Source organism: Trachurus japonicus, chromosome 24 (assembly GCF_045865225.1).
Source record: "Trachurus japonicus isolate A0001 chromosome 24, Traja_1.0".
Lineage (NCBI taxonomy): Eukaryota > Metazoa > Chordata > Actinopteri > Carangiformes > Carangidae > Trachurus > Trachurus japonicus.
In genome coordinates, this window is record NC_140930.1 from 24,834,850 (window position 1) to 24,850,066 (window position 15,217).

The 15,217-nt window shown below is 40.7% G+C and overlaps 2 protein-coding genes and 1 long non-coding RNA gene across 3 annotated transcripts; all 3 read right to left on the bottom strand.

Annotated features, from left to right (window-relative positions):
• Positions 1–208: 208 nt before the first annotated feature.
• On the bottom strand, positions 209–3,493 carry vrtn (vertebrae development associated). Its single transcript, XM_085771017.1, has 2 exons — positions 3,143–3,493; positions 209–3,023 (listed from the first exon to the last, which is right to left on the bottom strand). Exons 1-2 carry the CDS (start codon positions 3,452–3,454, stop codon positions 1,269–1,271), a joined length of 2,067 nt encoding a protein of 688 aa, XP_085627143.1. The 5' UTR covers positions 3,455–3,493; the 3' UTR covers positions 209–1,268.
• A 3,249-nt stretch (positions 3,494–6,742) lies between these two features.
• On the bottom strand, positions 6,743–10,209 carry LOC146962045 (uncharacterized). The gene is made up of 7 exons (XM_085770777.1): positions 10,138–10,209; positions 9,789–10,052; positions 8,351–8,638; positions 8,207–8,260; positions 7,812–7,910; positions 7,311–7,360; positions 6,743–7,214 (listed from the first exon to the last, which is right to left on the bottom strand). The coding sequence occupies exons 1-7, from the start codon at positions 10,193–10,195 to the stop codon at positions 7,101–7,103; spliced, it is 927 nt and encodes a 308-aa protein (XP_085626903.1). The 5' UTR covers positions 10,196–10,209; the 3' UTR covers positions 6,743–7,100.
• Positions 10,210–12,419: 2,210 nt separating this feature from the next.
• On the bottom strand, positions 12,420–14,804 carry LOC146962046 (uncharacterized). Its single transcript, XR_015035277.1, has 5 exons — positions 14,749–14,804; positions 14,281–14,352; positions 13,988–14,099; positions 13,452–13,521; positions 12,420–12,671 (listed from the first exon to the last, which is right to left on the bottom strand). It is a non-coding gene; the product is annotated as an uncharacterized LOC146962046 (long non-coding RNA).
• Between the last annotated feature and the right edge of the window lie 413 nt (positions 14,805–15,217).

Below are 15,217 nucleotides of genomic sequence, written 5' to 3' on the forward strand. Positions count from 1 at the left end.
TGGTGGAATGCCAGCACTGCTGAGGAGTAAAGAAGCAGTATAGTTTCAGATAGCAAAAAGCAGAGTGATCAACACTTTGCTTTTTGCCGATAGCCTTGATTAATTGATATACAGTCGGTACAGACTGAACATAATGCAGTCTGCCAGTATCAAAAGTAGCAGCTGCAGACTGATGAGTAAGAAAAATAAATACATAAAGAAAAGTGAAATCTGTTATGGCAGTTTTTATTGGCAGTTCTGCAAAACATGTCTATGTGGAGACAAAATGAAATGGAACCTCATATACAACAGAACAGTCGACCAAAAGCTTAAACTTAAGATGCAAATTTCACCCCAGTAATTCAGGGGAGTAGGTAGTTTTGAAATGGAGTGTACAAAAAATAAAATATCTTCATTTATATTCAATTTTCAAGTTATTTCTCAAAAGTTGCAGGAACTTAACCAGATTGTGCATAATGGTTAAGGAAATACATTCATCGAACAGCGTAAAGGGAACCATCTTAGTGCAAATATAGTGTACAAAACTCAGCTTATAGTGATGATTACCAGAGACGGGAAGCAGCAAAACCTTGATACAGCCACCAAAACCTTCAGTGCACCAAGTGAAACCCTGAGCTGTACATTCAATAATAAAAAAGGAGAAAGATGAATAAAGACCCTGTTTACAGAGGAAGTCTGAACAAGAAATCATCTTTGAAAACCAACACTGGCTGCTCTTGACATGCCAAGAATCAAAAAAAGATCAAACCACCAAGAATCTACATCAATGTTACATGCATCAACAAAAAAGCACACATTCAAGAATTAACAATCATATTACAATGAGAATTGAAAGAATAAAGGCACCCAAGTACAATGCCTTGCAGGGACTAAAGGACACTGGAGAAGAAACGACCTCAAACAAAATGCCACTAAACAACAGCTTTGAACTACTCTTTGCCTTAAGGGCAAGATGCAGGGTTTAAACAGACCCACAACTTGGTTTCTTTTCAAACACGTGCAAATGTCCAGCAGAAAGGAATGAGGCGCGGTGGTGCAGGGGAAGGAGAAGGACACAATGCATTGAGATGCTTAACCAGTGTACTCAACAGTCCTGAACATGAAGGCATGAAATGGTACAGTGTGTAGGTAGTGTGTTTTACAACAAAATGCAGAGGCGGATGTGGTTTTAGGACCAATAAGTTTCTTAACAGAGCTTTAAAAAAAAAAGGAGAAAAAAAGAAAATCCCTCCAGAGGCCTATTTGTAAGGGATAAAATCTTGAGGCACTTATCCATGAACCAGTGACACTCCGTGATGCAAAGCGCGCTTCCACATGTAGTAGGTTGAGCGTGGAGTGAAGGGGAAGTAAGACCTGAACTCTTTAAAAGAAGGGAAGGATTTTTCCTCAAAGCGTTGCTGCAGGAACAGCTTGGCCTTGGCCTTGAAGTTGGCCAGAGCCACGACATCCATTGCAAACATCTGCTCATCTATTGGTGCCTTGCCAAGAAGGGTGTGCTTTGAATGTGGGGCATCAAAGGAGGGCATGGTGGAGCTTTCTAGGTATCTGGGGCTTTCGACAAACTGGAGCATGGATTGATTCTCGACCCTCCTTTCCATGATCTTGTTTTCTGTCATGGTGCTTTCTGGACGCTCAGGGACATCAGAACTCTGCATGACCATTTTCTTCTTGCGGTTCTGCCCGTTGCGCCACAGCCAGTAGAAACACGGGGACATGGACGGGAACTTGAGCTTGAACTTTGTCAGGGACCACTTTGATTTCTGGACTTGCAGCTTTGCTGCATCTCTGAGCTGTTTCTTACTTATGTACGCCATCCTGAACCTTCTGTGTTTTCGCCTGCAGATCCTTATTCTGGGCATAGAAGGCCGGTTGATGATCGGCATGATCGGTGACAGACTTTTCGGACTTTGGCTCTTGTCAGCATCCGAGCTATCCTCACTGCTGCCAACACTGCCCTTGTAACCTCTGTTGAACAGCATGGCTTCTCTCCTCCAATTGTAGTAGGTTGATCTGGAGATCCCTGGGAAACTTCTTTTGAAGACCCTGAAGGGGAGGGAGGCATTCATGGCGATGCAATTCTGCAGACAGCGTTTAGCTTCCTGCATGTGTGTGACATTCTGGGCTCGCTCTAGATCCAACTTGCCAAGGTTGAGGCCAAACATACTGGCCACACTGTCATGGTGGTCTGGTTCCTCCTGCTTTGCTTCAGGTGAAGACCAGACCTCCTGCTCCGTACTCTCTCCAGGACTTATTTCTCCAGTTGAGGATGAGTAGAAGTTTCCTCCAGACTTCAGAAGCTCATGTTTCCAGTTATAGTAAGACGACCGTGAGATCTCCGGGAAAAACTCCTTAAACTGGTGCAGAGGAATGAGCTTTCCCTCCAAGTAACAAGCTTGTAAGAAATACTTTGCCTCGTACCTGGCAGCTGACTTTTTGCAGTGCTCCTGTGTCTGCCTCTTCCAGCGGTAGAAGGTCCTCTTGGTGATGTTGTACTTGTCTTTCAGACTCGGGTAAGAAAGCTGCGAGTCCTGGTTCAGCAGCTCCTCGCTCTTGGTGGGCGATGCCCTCTGCTGGCTGTCAGGACTTCCAAAAGTGAGGTCTGTTGTCTGGGTTAGTGCAACAAAATGATTTGGCCTGAACAAGCCCTCGGACTGCAGCTCCCCAGACCACATGATGTGGAGGGTTAGTGGCTCCGAGTCTTTGGGCCAGGTCCTCGGGCGGATGATTCGGTTGAAATAGGGTCGGATCTTGAGGTTGAACATCGGGTAGATGGAGTAGATGTTAAACTGAAGGACTGACGAAAGGGCATAAACGTGCCACATGTTGGCGTAGGAACCAGGGAAGCAGGAAGCTTTGACATCTGCATCAAAAATGGCCTCCAGCACTGTGACAGGCAGGTTGAGCATGTCCTCTGACTCTTCCGCACAGAGGCTGAAGCGAACTGCCTGGAGCATCATTTTAGAATCAATCATCCCAGACAGGTAGTATCGCTTCCACAGTACCATTTCGACTACAGTCCGCACCTGTGGGGAAAAATATAAATAATGGAATTAATATTACACCTTTAGGCACACAAATCATATGAATAAGTCCACTAGTGACCATTTAGAAATGACAAAGACTTTAAAGCACCACTACTCACCTGTAGCTCCAAGCTAAGTCCTGTATTCCCCACTAACAGCATGCTGACTGCATCAAACAGTAAGTTGCCTTCTCCTTGGCAGTTCAGGGGCAGGAGGCCTCTGGGTGCATCAGCTGGATACAGGCCCTGAGCTGTGCCATCCACGCCTGCCCACTCAGGAAACTCCTGACATGGTGTCCTGGGGAGCTGGAAGGGGGCCAGGACCTGATCCAATTCCAGGGCCACTCTGGTCAAAGCATCCAGACCAGAGCTTTCTGTGGCCTCCTGGAGCTCTCCCAACACAGACAGTATGACCTCGTTTCTCTGAATCATACCTGAAGATCTGATGAGAGCTGGGAGGTGGAAGAGGAGGGAGTGGTATGGATGAGAGGGAAAAATAAAAGAGGGCAGGAGGGGAGAGGAGGAAAATGTCCAAATGTCTATGGTCAATGAAAACAGATGATACTGAGAAATTTAATGAAATCATGTATAAAACAACAGGGGATGAACTGCAGCTCTATATAAATACTGTTGGTTTAGTTTTCATTTAGAAAAATTGAGAGATTCATTCATGTACAATTAAGACATAACCCACATTTTTAAAGTACATTGAAGCAATTGGAGTTCCTCACCTTGTTGACCCAAGGCTCACCCTTTAGTTTTTAACGGATGCAAAAGCAATATGCCTCACACAATACTACTGAGCCTTGTGGAGAACTAGACACAACAAATTGTTTAAACGGAAAGTTCACAAAAACTAATTCGGATTAAATTCAAATCATTACTATAAGGCCTACGCTATGTTCCCTCGTGTTTTTTTGTTTGTTTTTTGGATCTCATCGATTTATTTTACCGTTTCAGAGATTTCACACTTTTAAATTGATTTGCGAAGTTTCGGTGCGCTCCTTTAAATTACAAATCGAACGCGAATTAGTCTATAGGCTAAATAAACATAATGTAACTTTTCGCAAAGCAAAACAGTGGAACGGCGTTTTGTGTGTGTGTGTGTGTGTGTGTGTTTTTTCTTTTCTTACCTGAGCGTCCAGTGACTCAAATATGTCCCAAAAGGAACTCACTTAACCGTAGTGCTGAGGGTTTCACAGCTGATGTTATTGATCACTCTCTCTCTCTCTCTGGGAGTTTTTAGTCCATTGTGCGCGTGCAGCTCCGCGGTGTCCTGTCCTCTAAGCACGAGAGATTTTTGGGAGTGATAAGCAGCACCTCCCATCAGGAAATTGTCAGTCGTCGATTCGCTTTTTTTTTTTGTTTTCTGCGTCGTAAGACACCCCCACCTCCACTCACCTCCCCCCTCCTCCTCCTCCTCCTCCTCAAATAGACTACAGCCAGGGTCAATTTCAATGTGAAGTGTTAACAAAAGCCAAAGTGTCAGGGGCCACAGGAACACAGAGGCAGCCCTGTGGGTGAGCAGGTATCAGTGTTTTTGGGTTATATCAACATGATTATTTTTGCTTTTCTCTGTCAAAGCCAACTCCACATGTCAACAGTTCACTTTCAAGGTTATTAGTCAAGTGCTGTTGGCATCAGAGGGGGAATGTGGTGGTTTTGGCCTCATAAATCCTCATGAGAAATAAATTGTGAGGGATTTATCGTGAAACTTATTGTTCATTCGTGTGAAACACAGAAACACAAGTTGAACATACAGCCATGAACTTGCTCTTCCTTTTACAAAGGCTGGTAGAAAGTGTCTAGACGGTATGAAACCTAGTATGTGGATTAGAGTGGGTATGTGCAGACAGGGTGTGGACATGAGCTTTATGAGAGGAGAGGAAGGCTCCTGAGCTCCACTCCAGCTCTGTTTGTATCTCCACTGTATCACTTTTAACACCTCCTGTCCTGCCTTTTGCAGGATTTCAGTAATCAAAGCCTTTTGTTCCACACACGCACAACAATCCCACCGACTATCCTCCAACCCCCGCAGCCCACACTGTAGATCCCAAGCCAATGCCTTGTTCCTCTACACATACACACACACACACACACACACACACACACACACACACACACACACACACACACTCACTCACACACCAGGGGACAACAGCATTTGGCCCCCACTGCTGTGTCCACTCCAAGCACTTGGCAGACAAGCTGGTGCCTGAGTTCACTGGGGTTCAAGGCTTTGACCTAAAGCTTTATCAGCTATTTGGACAATGACTGTGTGACCATCCTTGTTGTGTGTGTGTGTGTGGGGGGGTTCTTACAATACAAGCAGAGATAACGCAGAGACACCCACATGTTGCCAGATTTGACCTAAACTGTTGAAGAGTTTAGTGTGTGTTGAAATTCTTTGGAATACAAACAGTTTAGTAATATAAACACTTACTGAAAACTGACAGTAAGTTTAGGAATGATGACACCGTGTTTGGTTGAAAAGGTCAAAGAAAACTTCTGAGAGTTGAATCAGGCTTGAGAGATCCAGCAGCAGAGTTTTGTTTGCCTTTTGGAATATAACATCATTACACTGACCCTGTAGAAGGGCCTTATTGCTGAGATGTACTACTGTATGCATAGTGTACATGCTACATTAGTTCCCAATCATCATCTTTATAGAGACATTTTCTCTACCTCGACATCCTCCTAGCATTTTAAATCTACTTTGCTTTGTCTTTAACATTCTTTCCTCACCTTCATCTCACATTCACATGAATCCTTTAGATTACAGTAATTAGAGGAAATTCAGTCCATCTACTTTCATCCTTTGCATCCTGTTTTTGAAAGATAATGTAATGTAATGTCTGATTAGCATATTTGCTTCCATTTTATGTGATATGAAACCAGGGCCTCTAACTTAGGTGTGGCTCTACTTCTTTATTCACCCGCCCCCCCTTTTCTTGTTAGTGTGTCTTCACCATCTCTTCAACCCCCTCAGACTCTTGGCTGTAGTCAATCACACACCTTAGGTGTGTAGATTAGCTGTGCTGCACTGCACTGTGAACACAGTAGTGGGCTGGCTGCAAGTATTTAAAATGCAAATAGGGCAACACTGGGACCGGCTCCGGCAGTCTCTCACCTGCTGTGGCTGTGTGTGTACTGTATGTGTGTATGTGTGTGTACTGGCGGGGGAAAGTAGAAGTAAAAGTCAGCAGTGCCGTCCAAACACACACATTTTTGGGTTTGCACAAGGAAAATGACTAAATTGTGTCTGTAATGAAGAGCTGCGTCTGGCTGCACCTGAAGTTTCAGCTCTGAATGAAAATACTCTACCTGCAAAGATTTTATCTCACCAAACCATCCCAGTGAAATGTTGTTCTTAGGTAACATGGTTTCAGTCTGATTCCATGTCCTTCACCTGGTTTAATATCAGTTAATGAAAATACATGTTGCCACATTCACCAGGAATCTGGATATTAGCTTTCTGCGGAATCTGGCGCACATATCTTGTCATGTTTCTAAATGATTGATTCAAATGCAAACAGTCATTTTGAAAAGCTAAATCTGAAAGTTATACTTCAAAGGCAAACTGCCACTTCATTGTGCTCATGACCTCCATATTGTACAGTCAAATCATGCAGGGAAACATCACTTTGCCACATTCTGTCAGGGAACAGCACATCACAAAGCATCAAAGATATTAAATATAACAAGGCAAGACTATCATCATCATTTTTCTTAGTTTTATTTATTTATCACAGACTTGAAAACTCTGTACAGGTTTTGTGAAGAAAACAGTCATAAACATAAATGACAATGTCAATTTCATTTAAACAATCATTTGTATTTTCAAATATGTACAGTATGTAATTTTCTAACCATTCACTGTGCTGCTCAATGGCAAAACATGTTAATTGTGTTGAGGTAGACCATTAAAGAACCTGTAAAGTTTTGTCACAGTTAAAATACTAAATGGCTCAGGTAAAGACTTGTCAGGTACGCACTGCTTCACTTTGATATGCAGTGTTTCCCAATACTAGAAGCAAGAACAGAAAAATACTCTGCAATGGATATTTTGCACAGCGGACTACATGTATCGGACACAGGCGTACTCAGTGGGCTCGCAGTCGGGGACCAGCACTCGAGAAGAGCCAGAGGGGAGAATAATGTCAGCATAGATGACATCATCTGTGTCCATGACCTAAAGACACACACAGACACATATATGCGCACACTTGTTAACATTCATTTCTAAAGCACATAGGATATTGATCTACTTGAAAGAGAGTTGACTTACATTGCTGGTCCCAGACTGGTCTGAACAGGGCTCACCAGGCAGCTGGTTGTCTACAATAAATATATAATTAGACAAATTCATATTTAAAAACAACTTGTGTTTTTGTGTTTACATCATGTATTGCAGTCTGCTGTCTAAAGGTTGAATTATTTAACAACTATTCAGGTAACATAAGAAAGCCTATAGGACGCAGCTCACGTCATGACATACACTTGCAAAACAAATGTCGGGAACAGTGAAAAGAGAACTTGTAGGATGTTAGCACACGTCCCCATGAGCAATGGTGTCACACACCACAAAGTACTGTTGTGCAAGTTGGCGTGCAGACACCTGTTTAGAAGTGACTGCATCTGAATTTACAACTAGTGTCCAGTTTTAATATTTGAACCAGATTCATGTTTTTATTCTTGTGGTCCATCAGTTCATTTGTGACTATTTCTTTTGTAGCAATTTCAGAGGACAATCCTATACTGTAGGTCCCAGAAGTTTAGGAGAACTTACTTCGTCTTTTTCTGTTTATAACAAACAGTGCAATCACTGCTGTCAAAACCACACAGCCCACAGCCCCAACAGCAGCTCCAATCACGTCTTGGTTGGAATCTGGAAAAAAACAAATGACAGTCATATTCTTTGTATGGTTGAAATACATTGTCTAAATCTATTGTCAAAAACTACCATACAATTATTTAAATTACAAAAGAAGCCCCTTTGTATTTTGATGTTAATCAATACCAAATTGTCTATGGCTCTCTGCAATAATCCAAACAAGATTAAATATGAATTTAATGTTATTTTTACATAGTATGTTACAGTATTAAATGTCCTGCCTTTTAGCTATATTGGTAGGATTATTTTGGCAGGACTGTTTTGTCTAATATAGAATTAGCTTCTCATACCTTGAGATTCAGGTTCCAGTTCTATGTATAATCCTTTTCCTTTCCCCCTGAGAGCTACAAAGAGAAGAAGAAAGATAATTTGTCATTCACTTTTCTGCATTTAGCTAACAAGTGTCCATTAGTTGGGATCAGTTCCATACAGACCTGGGGCTCTGACAGACAACTCAGCTGCAGTCTGGACTTCTCCATCCACAGTCACCTGGCACCTAAACTTCCTGATTCCAGGTTCTTTATAGGAGACAGTCAGAGTTGTATTGCAGAGGGATCGTCCATTTATCTGATGATACATATCTTCTTGTATCTCCACACCAGCTTCATCCACCCAGGTCAGTCGGATCCCAGTTGGGGAACAACGTCTCCTATCCACGTAGGTAAGAGCAACACACTGCAGTAACAGTGGTCTGGCAGGCAAGAGGTTTAACACCGGGGCAGCTGATAGGAAGACAGACATGTGGTTGGTTAGATAGATAGATAGATAGATAGATAGATAGATAGATAGATAGATAGATAGATAGATAGATAGATAGATAGATAGATAGATAGATAGATAGATAGATAGATAGATAGATAGATAGATAGATAGATAGATAGATAGATAGATAGATAGATAGATAGATAGATAGATAGATAGATAGATAGATAGATAGATAGATAGATAGATAGATAGATAGATAGATAGATAGATAGATAGATAGATAGATAGATAGATAGATAGATACTTTAATAATCCTTCACAGGAAATTATGGTCACCACAGCAGCATTCATGTCATTCATTGCAACAATAAAAAACAAGAAACAGATCTATCTAAAGAATTACAGAAAAAATAAAATTAAAGCAGAAGTAAGTGGTCCGGTCGTTTTCGCTAATGCTGCGTTCCAGGCAGGCTTTTTGAAATCGTAAATTACAGCTTCAAGTCACAACTTACGACTTTGTAGCGTTCCAGGCAACCCACTCGTGTTTTTCCGACCTGTTTTACCGGTGAAAGTCACTATAACGGCCACTCGTAACTTCCGACCAGTGAACTCGTACCAGATCGAACTGGTACCACTTCACGGTCGGAAAAATACGAGTTTCCTTGAACGCACCATAACAGTCCTCGTCCCTACGTCGCCACATTCACGGCGTTCCTTGGCTGCACACACAGCCCTGCATGCCGTTCTCTCTCCTCATTGGATAAAAACTGTAGGATACGATCAATGTTTTCTCTTCGGCTCAGAGCAGAGCAGAGGGACTGACAGACCCGTGTTTCAGACCAAACACTCTATGTATGTGATTGCTGTCGGAAGATATAACTATTTAAGACTTATATTAACACAAATATATCACTTACTTCTGCTTTAAGTCATAAACACCAAATAAACTAATAAACCAACAAGTAGAAATGCCAAACATATACATATAAATAGCCTACAATAAATACATCAGAGGAAAAAGACTAAAACTAGTTAATTATTATTTAAAGGAACAAATTATTTTTAAGAACAAGAACATATGAACATATTTCTCTTTCTTATAATCAGGTGAAATGCAGTGTGTAGCAACCCATGCAACCATAATATTTTAAACTTGGCAGTACTCACTATTGTAAGAGTGTAAGTCATTCGGCATTCGTTGGCAGTGATGAAGCTCGGCATCCTCCGCTGTGAGATCTTTGATTTGCAGAGTGCATCTGTCTTCCTCTGACTGAGTCCTCTGGATCTGTCCATTACTGACAATGGCAATGTACTTGTTTGTGACAAATGTGTTGATCGGCCATACGTGAAAGCAGACCATGTCTTCTTCGCACGGGAATGTAATATCATAGCTGCGGTCTGCTAATATCAGATCATGTTGTCCATTCACACCTGAAAATATAGAATGCAGACAGTCAGAATAGAGAGATTGGGAAAGTGAAATCATATATTAAGATCACGTTTATGTTTCTCTTACCTGTTCTGGTGAAAGAGAGCAGCAGCAGATTGATTGTTACCTGCACCGTTCCAGCCATCCTGCAAAACTGTTGACTGTGAAACATCTGACTCTGGGGTTTGCTGTTGTCACGTTTCATGTTGGCCAACTGTAATGTCACTTCCTGCATTTGTCAACGTCCTTAACCTGCTGATTTGGAAAATCTTACCAGGCTGTTGGTCCAATTCTGTGTCTGAGTCATATGAATGACACTTTAAATTGGGAAGTCTATTTTCTGCTTCACACCAAAAACAATATTTTTTTCCATAATACAGCTGAAGATTAATAGGAAGAAAAACAAAACAAATACATCTGAAGTGGCACTCGTAAAGCCCTACTTCCACCAAGGCCAAATATGTTTTTCTTCCCACCAGATCCAGATTATGATGAGAATAGAGAGAATAGAGATACAGTATGTCTTTTATGTACGGAAGAGGATGAGGGCCACTGTGAAAGAAAGTGAGCTCTGACATTTTTCTCAGAAGTTTAGTTAGGGTGCTTTCACACTGTGGTTCGTTGGCTTTGTTCCCATTCAGCAACTAAACTGATACAACTGTTGCATATTTTTTTGGGGGGGTTGTTTGTGTTCACACTGTAGTAGTTCCAAGCCGTCCAAAGTTGTGAACAAATGCCATGCGCTAACCAACTGTTCCCTTATTGGTCAGAAGTCTAACCTGGAGGAGGTTACCTGGGAAAAATAAAAACAATGGAGGAGAGGTCTCAACGGGCCTGGGAATTAAAATCCAACCCGGTCTGAACCACAGTTCAGAATTCTGAGAAAAAAGTCAGAGCTGACTTTTTTTTCACAGTGGCCCTAATCCTCTTCCATATTTATGGCAAGGTCCACGGATTGAAAAAAACAAAAGAAATCCATCCCGAGCTCACCAATACTTCTTCTGGATCGACCTCACTGTTCGATGATTTTTCCTGGCCTGTGACATACACTTCTACCAAGTTTGGTGCAAGTGTACGAACACAAATACACACACACACACATAATCTATCAAAAAAGAAGAAGAAAAAAACTTAATTGAAAACAAAACCTGATTTGTTGAGGTAATAATTCAGCCTCAGGACACTGTTACAATGTATCTCCACTAAAAAACTGATAATGAAAAAAATGGATTTTGAATTCAATAAATAATAAAAAACATTTCAAGTTAATTTTACATTTTATCTCTGCAAATCAGTGTGAAATGAGACACACACATTATTACAAACACCATTCAAATGTTTTAATATTCAGTCCAGTGATCTCTCTGAGGTTTGTGCGTGCCCAGCATCGTGGATGTATTTCATGACAAACTATTACAAAAGTACGTCAATAAAAACTTTTTTAACCTTGACTAGTCCTGTTTTGTATTCTGTCTTTAGTTGGAGGTTGACAGCCAGCTGTTCATGAGATGAGTGAAGAAGTTTAAAGATGAGGACAGGCTTTTCTCTCCCTAGTCCTGTCAAGATTATCCAGAAGGGTTCAGTGAATAACAGAATACCAGCAGCAGATGTTAGAGACAGTGTGACCTTAAAGTTCTGTTTACATTTTGGGTTTGTTGGTGCTTTAATTAAGTATTTATCAAAACTCTTAGCATCATCTTTTTTTTCCTCAAGGATGCGGTATTGAAAAGACACAGTCAGGAACATTTTTGTGAGTAAAATGCTTGAGGCTGTACTTTCTGTTGCTGAACCAAATACCACAGAGGCAAATGGAATTTAGTTTGTGCTCAACTTTTCTTTTGAAGCTTTGTGTTGTTGTGTGAAGATGTCTTTGCACTTGCGATGACTCATCAGCAGATGGTGCTCAAGCTGATTTACAGTGACAATATCCGTCTGCAATTAGTGTGGGACGTTTGTGCTCTTCTGCATTTCACAAGTATGCTGTTCTCACCACACCGTAAAAAATAAAGGGCTGTGAAAACTCAAAAATTCTAGGTAACTGGCTGCAATAGATTTTTGCGTTTTGAGTCCAACTAAAACTCTCAAGTTTTGAATAAAACCACATAAAGTTAAGCCAACAAATTATCTTTTGTTGAGATAACTTGTAAATTAACTTAAAGATAACTTCAAATTTTGAGTTTTTTAAACACTTAAAATTTAGTAGTCTCAACTTATTATTTTTGTTTCAGATAAGTTACCTTTCAAATGCATCAAAACTCAAAAATTCAAGTTGTACTTATAAATACTCTCAAGTTGTGGCAACTAAAACAACAAATAATACAAATACAAATAATACTAGTTAAGTAAAACATCTTTATTTAAACATTTAATGCAATATTCCAGCAAATATGATTAAATCTATCTAGTGCAAGTACTGTACACTGCACCCACAAACAAAAAGATGCAGACTGGTGTGGCCAAACTTGTTAAAAGAGTCCAAACCACAACACAGTCAAAAAGCACTACAGCAACACCACAGCAATGCTGTTAACAGTTTGAAGCGAGGCCGGTGCACCATCCACGAACACGGTGAGCACTCCCATTTGGACCCCTTTTGTTTGTCTGTCTTCTGGATCGGTGTCCTGTTGAAAGCAGAAATTCAACCAAATTCAATATAAACACTGTTAAGATAACTAAACACCTATGTCAGCGTGTAATTTTAAATTTGTGTCTCAGCCTGAGTAAACCTGTAGTGTACAGTTACTGTGCTATACAGTTTTTTTTGCCTGTGATTCTAATTGCTATTCATCCCTGTAACAAGCTACAAGTCATTTATCTAACATCACAATAGTCTGAAGCTGTTCAATGGCGGTAAAAATGAAACATCAGGTAACTAGCCTTGTTGGCTAACTCTGCCCCACTTACAGTTTTCTTTTAACTCTGTTGATTGTCCCTATGAAATAAACTAATAAATGAAATGAAATATCCTAAATAGTTTTTCTCTGTGCTACTCTGGTCAGAGCGGCGTCCCAAGCAACAGTGTGCTACACTAAGCAGCGGTCTGGCAACGGACTGCAGGAATTATTCTTCTGTTGTTGTTGCCTACAATGATCAATAGATTGTGGTATTCTGGTAAAACTCCATATTCAACCTTAAATTAAATGGCTGGTTAAATAAATTACTTGTGTTCCAGGGAGAAAGGAGGCTCTCAGCCATTAAGCTGGGTTACGCTACTGTAGGTGGAAGGCAAAAATATATGGGGCGTTGGTGATTAATACGGTTTTTTGGGAGCTACAATCCAAGGTGTGGATATTTCATCTTTTCTATATTCTAAAGCAATATGGCATAGAGAATTATATGTGCATGATAATTAATGTGCACTCATGGTTGACCAAAAATAAAAACAGACATTCTGTACTCACCAGGCGTTTCAGGAAAAGTGTCTCTGAAATCTGAGGTCTAGACATGCTCTGCTTTGATGCATTGTGATGTCTGGAAATTGGACACAGGAAAGCCATAGGACATTTGGTTAAAAAACAGTGCAGCTGAGATTAATTTGTGACTATTTAAACTTAGGTCTTATAATTGGGGTGGCATCCATCAAATTTGGACGAACCGGGAAGAGGACAGACAGATTTAATTTTTTTCAGGACAATATCGCATTTCGGGGCTTCAATACAAGAGGGACATTAGCACTATGGAGTATTTGGATGTTTTTTGGTGAGTCATTTTTTGTTACGAAGACAGTTGGTATCCATTTGCAACCGTTATATGGACATGCACTGCTATGCCAAGACCCCCTGTAACTCAGAGAAGCGACAGATAACTCTGAAACTTCTCCCAGCCCTTAGTCGACACAGGAGAGAAATTTCAATTTTGGGTGACTATCCCTTTAAGGGCTTGCTCAGTAACCCTGAACCATAATCAAAAATACATGATATTTATAACATGAATTCACCTGTTCATCAAGAACAGCCAAGCGTCTCTCCCTGTCTTGTCCCTTTTCCTGGCACGGCTGCTCTAAATGTCCACAACAGTTCCTTGGTTACACATCAGAACTTGCTGCAAATCTGAAATAAACAAAAAACAGCACACATTAATCCAACCGAACCAGTTCACATGGATTTTCTCTTAAGTAGTCAGTTTCTGAATACCTTTATTGGCAAGGTGCTGAATTACTCGTTGTATAAGGCAAGCAATAGTTCTGTGATATAAAATAGTTTAGCAACTTTTTCACACACATTTTCTTACCTGTTCCTTAAGACACAGGGCAGGCCATCTCTCCTGGATTTCTGTGACCATGGGCTGCACCTCAATCTTCTCCTGTCAGTCCACCAAGACAATTAACAACAATTAATGTCATATAGCCTATATTCATGTTTAGATGACACCCAATTGTAAAAATGAGTCTCTAAAGTAACATTAAACTTTAACATCAGAGGCACACATAAGCAGTATACCAGTTATTTGTAGCACTGCTCATTGTGTTTAATAAATGAGCTCCAGTTCCACTGTAGCCGCACTAACGGAGCTAACAGAGCTAACGGAGCTAACAGAGCTAACGGAGCTAACAGAGCTAACGGAGCTAACAGAGCTAACTGGTAAACAATTAACATCTACAACTCTCTTTAGCCGTGAGGGGGACAATAAATATATAATAATGTATAATCTGCACACGTGAACCCTGACTTTTAGTACCATATTGAGCAAAATACTCACCTTGAGAGTAAGAAGTGTAAGAGATGTCGGCAGCACATGGCAGCAGTGTCGTTGTGGTGGAACCCCTGCAGATATGCATTGGAGACCCCAGTTCTTGTTGTCTCAACTTCTAGAACTTGTCCTGACCTCAAATGCACAGTTTTGAGGTTTGCTAACTCAAGTTATTAAGTTAGGCCAACTTTAGCCAAAAAACTTGAAAAAGATAGTTGAAATAAATAATGTTTATTAGTTTACAACACAACTCAATGTTTTTTGTTTAGTCAGCTGAAAAAATATGGTAAGGCCAACAACTTTAAGTTTTCATTTTTAGAGTGCAGAGCTCTACATCATGTTTTCTGCATTTTTGAAAATCTATTCTAGTAAGCTCAAAGGTAGGCCACTTATTCAGGCCAGTGCAATGATGTCAATGTTTTGTGGTCTATCAACAGAACCATGTGTCCCCTCGCTGTCCTAGAAATTACAAACTTAA

Excerpts from the sequence above, each read along its gene's own strand:
- vrtn (XM_085771017.1), bottom strand. The coding sequence starts at position 3,454 with ATGATTCAGAGAAACGAGGTCATACTGTCTGTGTTGGGAGAGCTCCAG. Across the intron at positions 3,024-3,142 it reads GACTTAGCTTGGAGCTACAG|GTGCGGACTGTAGTCGAAAT; the intron begins GTGAGTAGTGGT and ends TTTTCCCCACAG.
- LOC146962045 (XM_085770777.1), bottom strand. The coding sequence starts at position 10,195 with ATGGCTGGAACGGTGCAGGTAACAATCAATCTGCTGCTGCTCTCTTTC. Across the intron at positions 8,639-9,788 it reads TGACTTACACTCTTACAATA|CTGCCCCGGTGTTAAACCTC; the intron begins GTGAGTACTGCC and ends TCTTCCTATCAG. Across the intron at positions 7,911-8,206 it reads ACTGGAACCTGAATCTCAAG|ATTCCAACCAAGACGTGATT; the intron begins GTATGAGAAGCT and ends GTTTTTTTCCAG.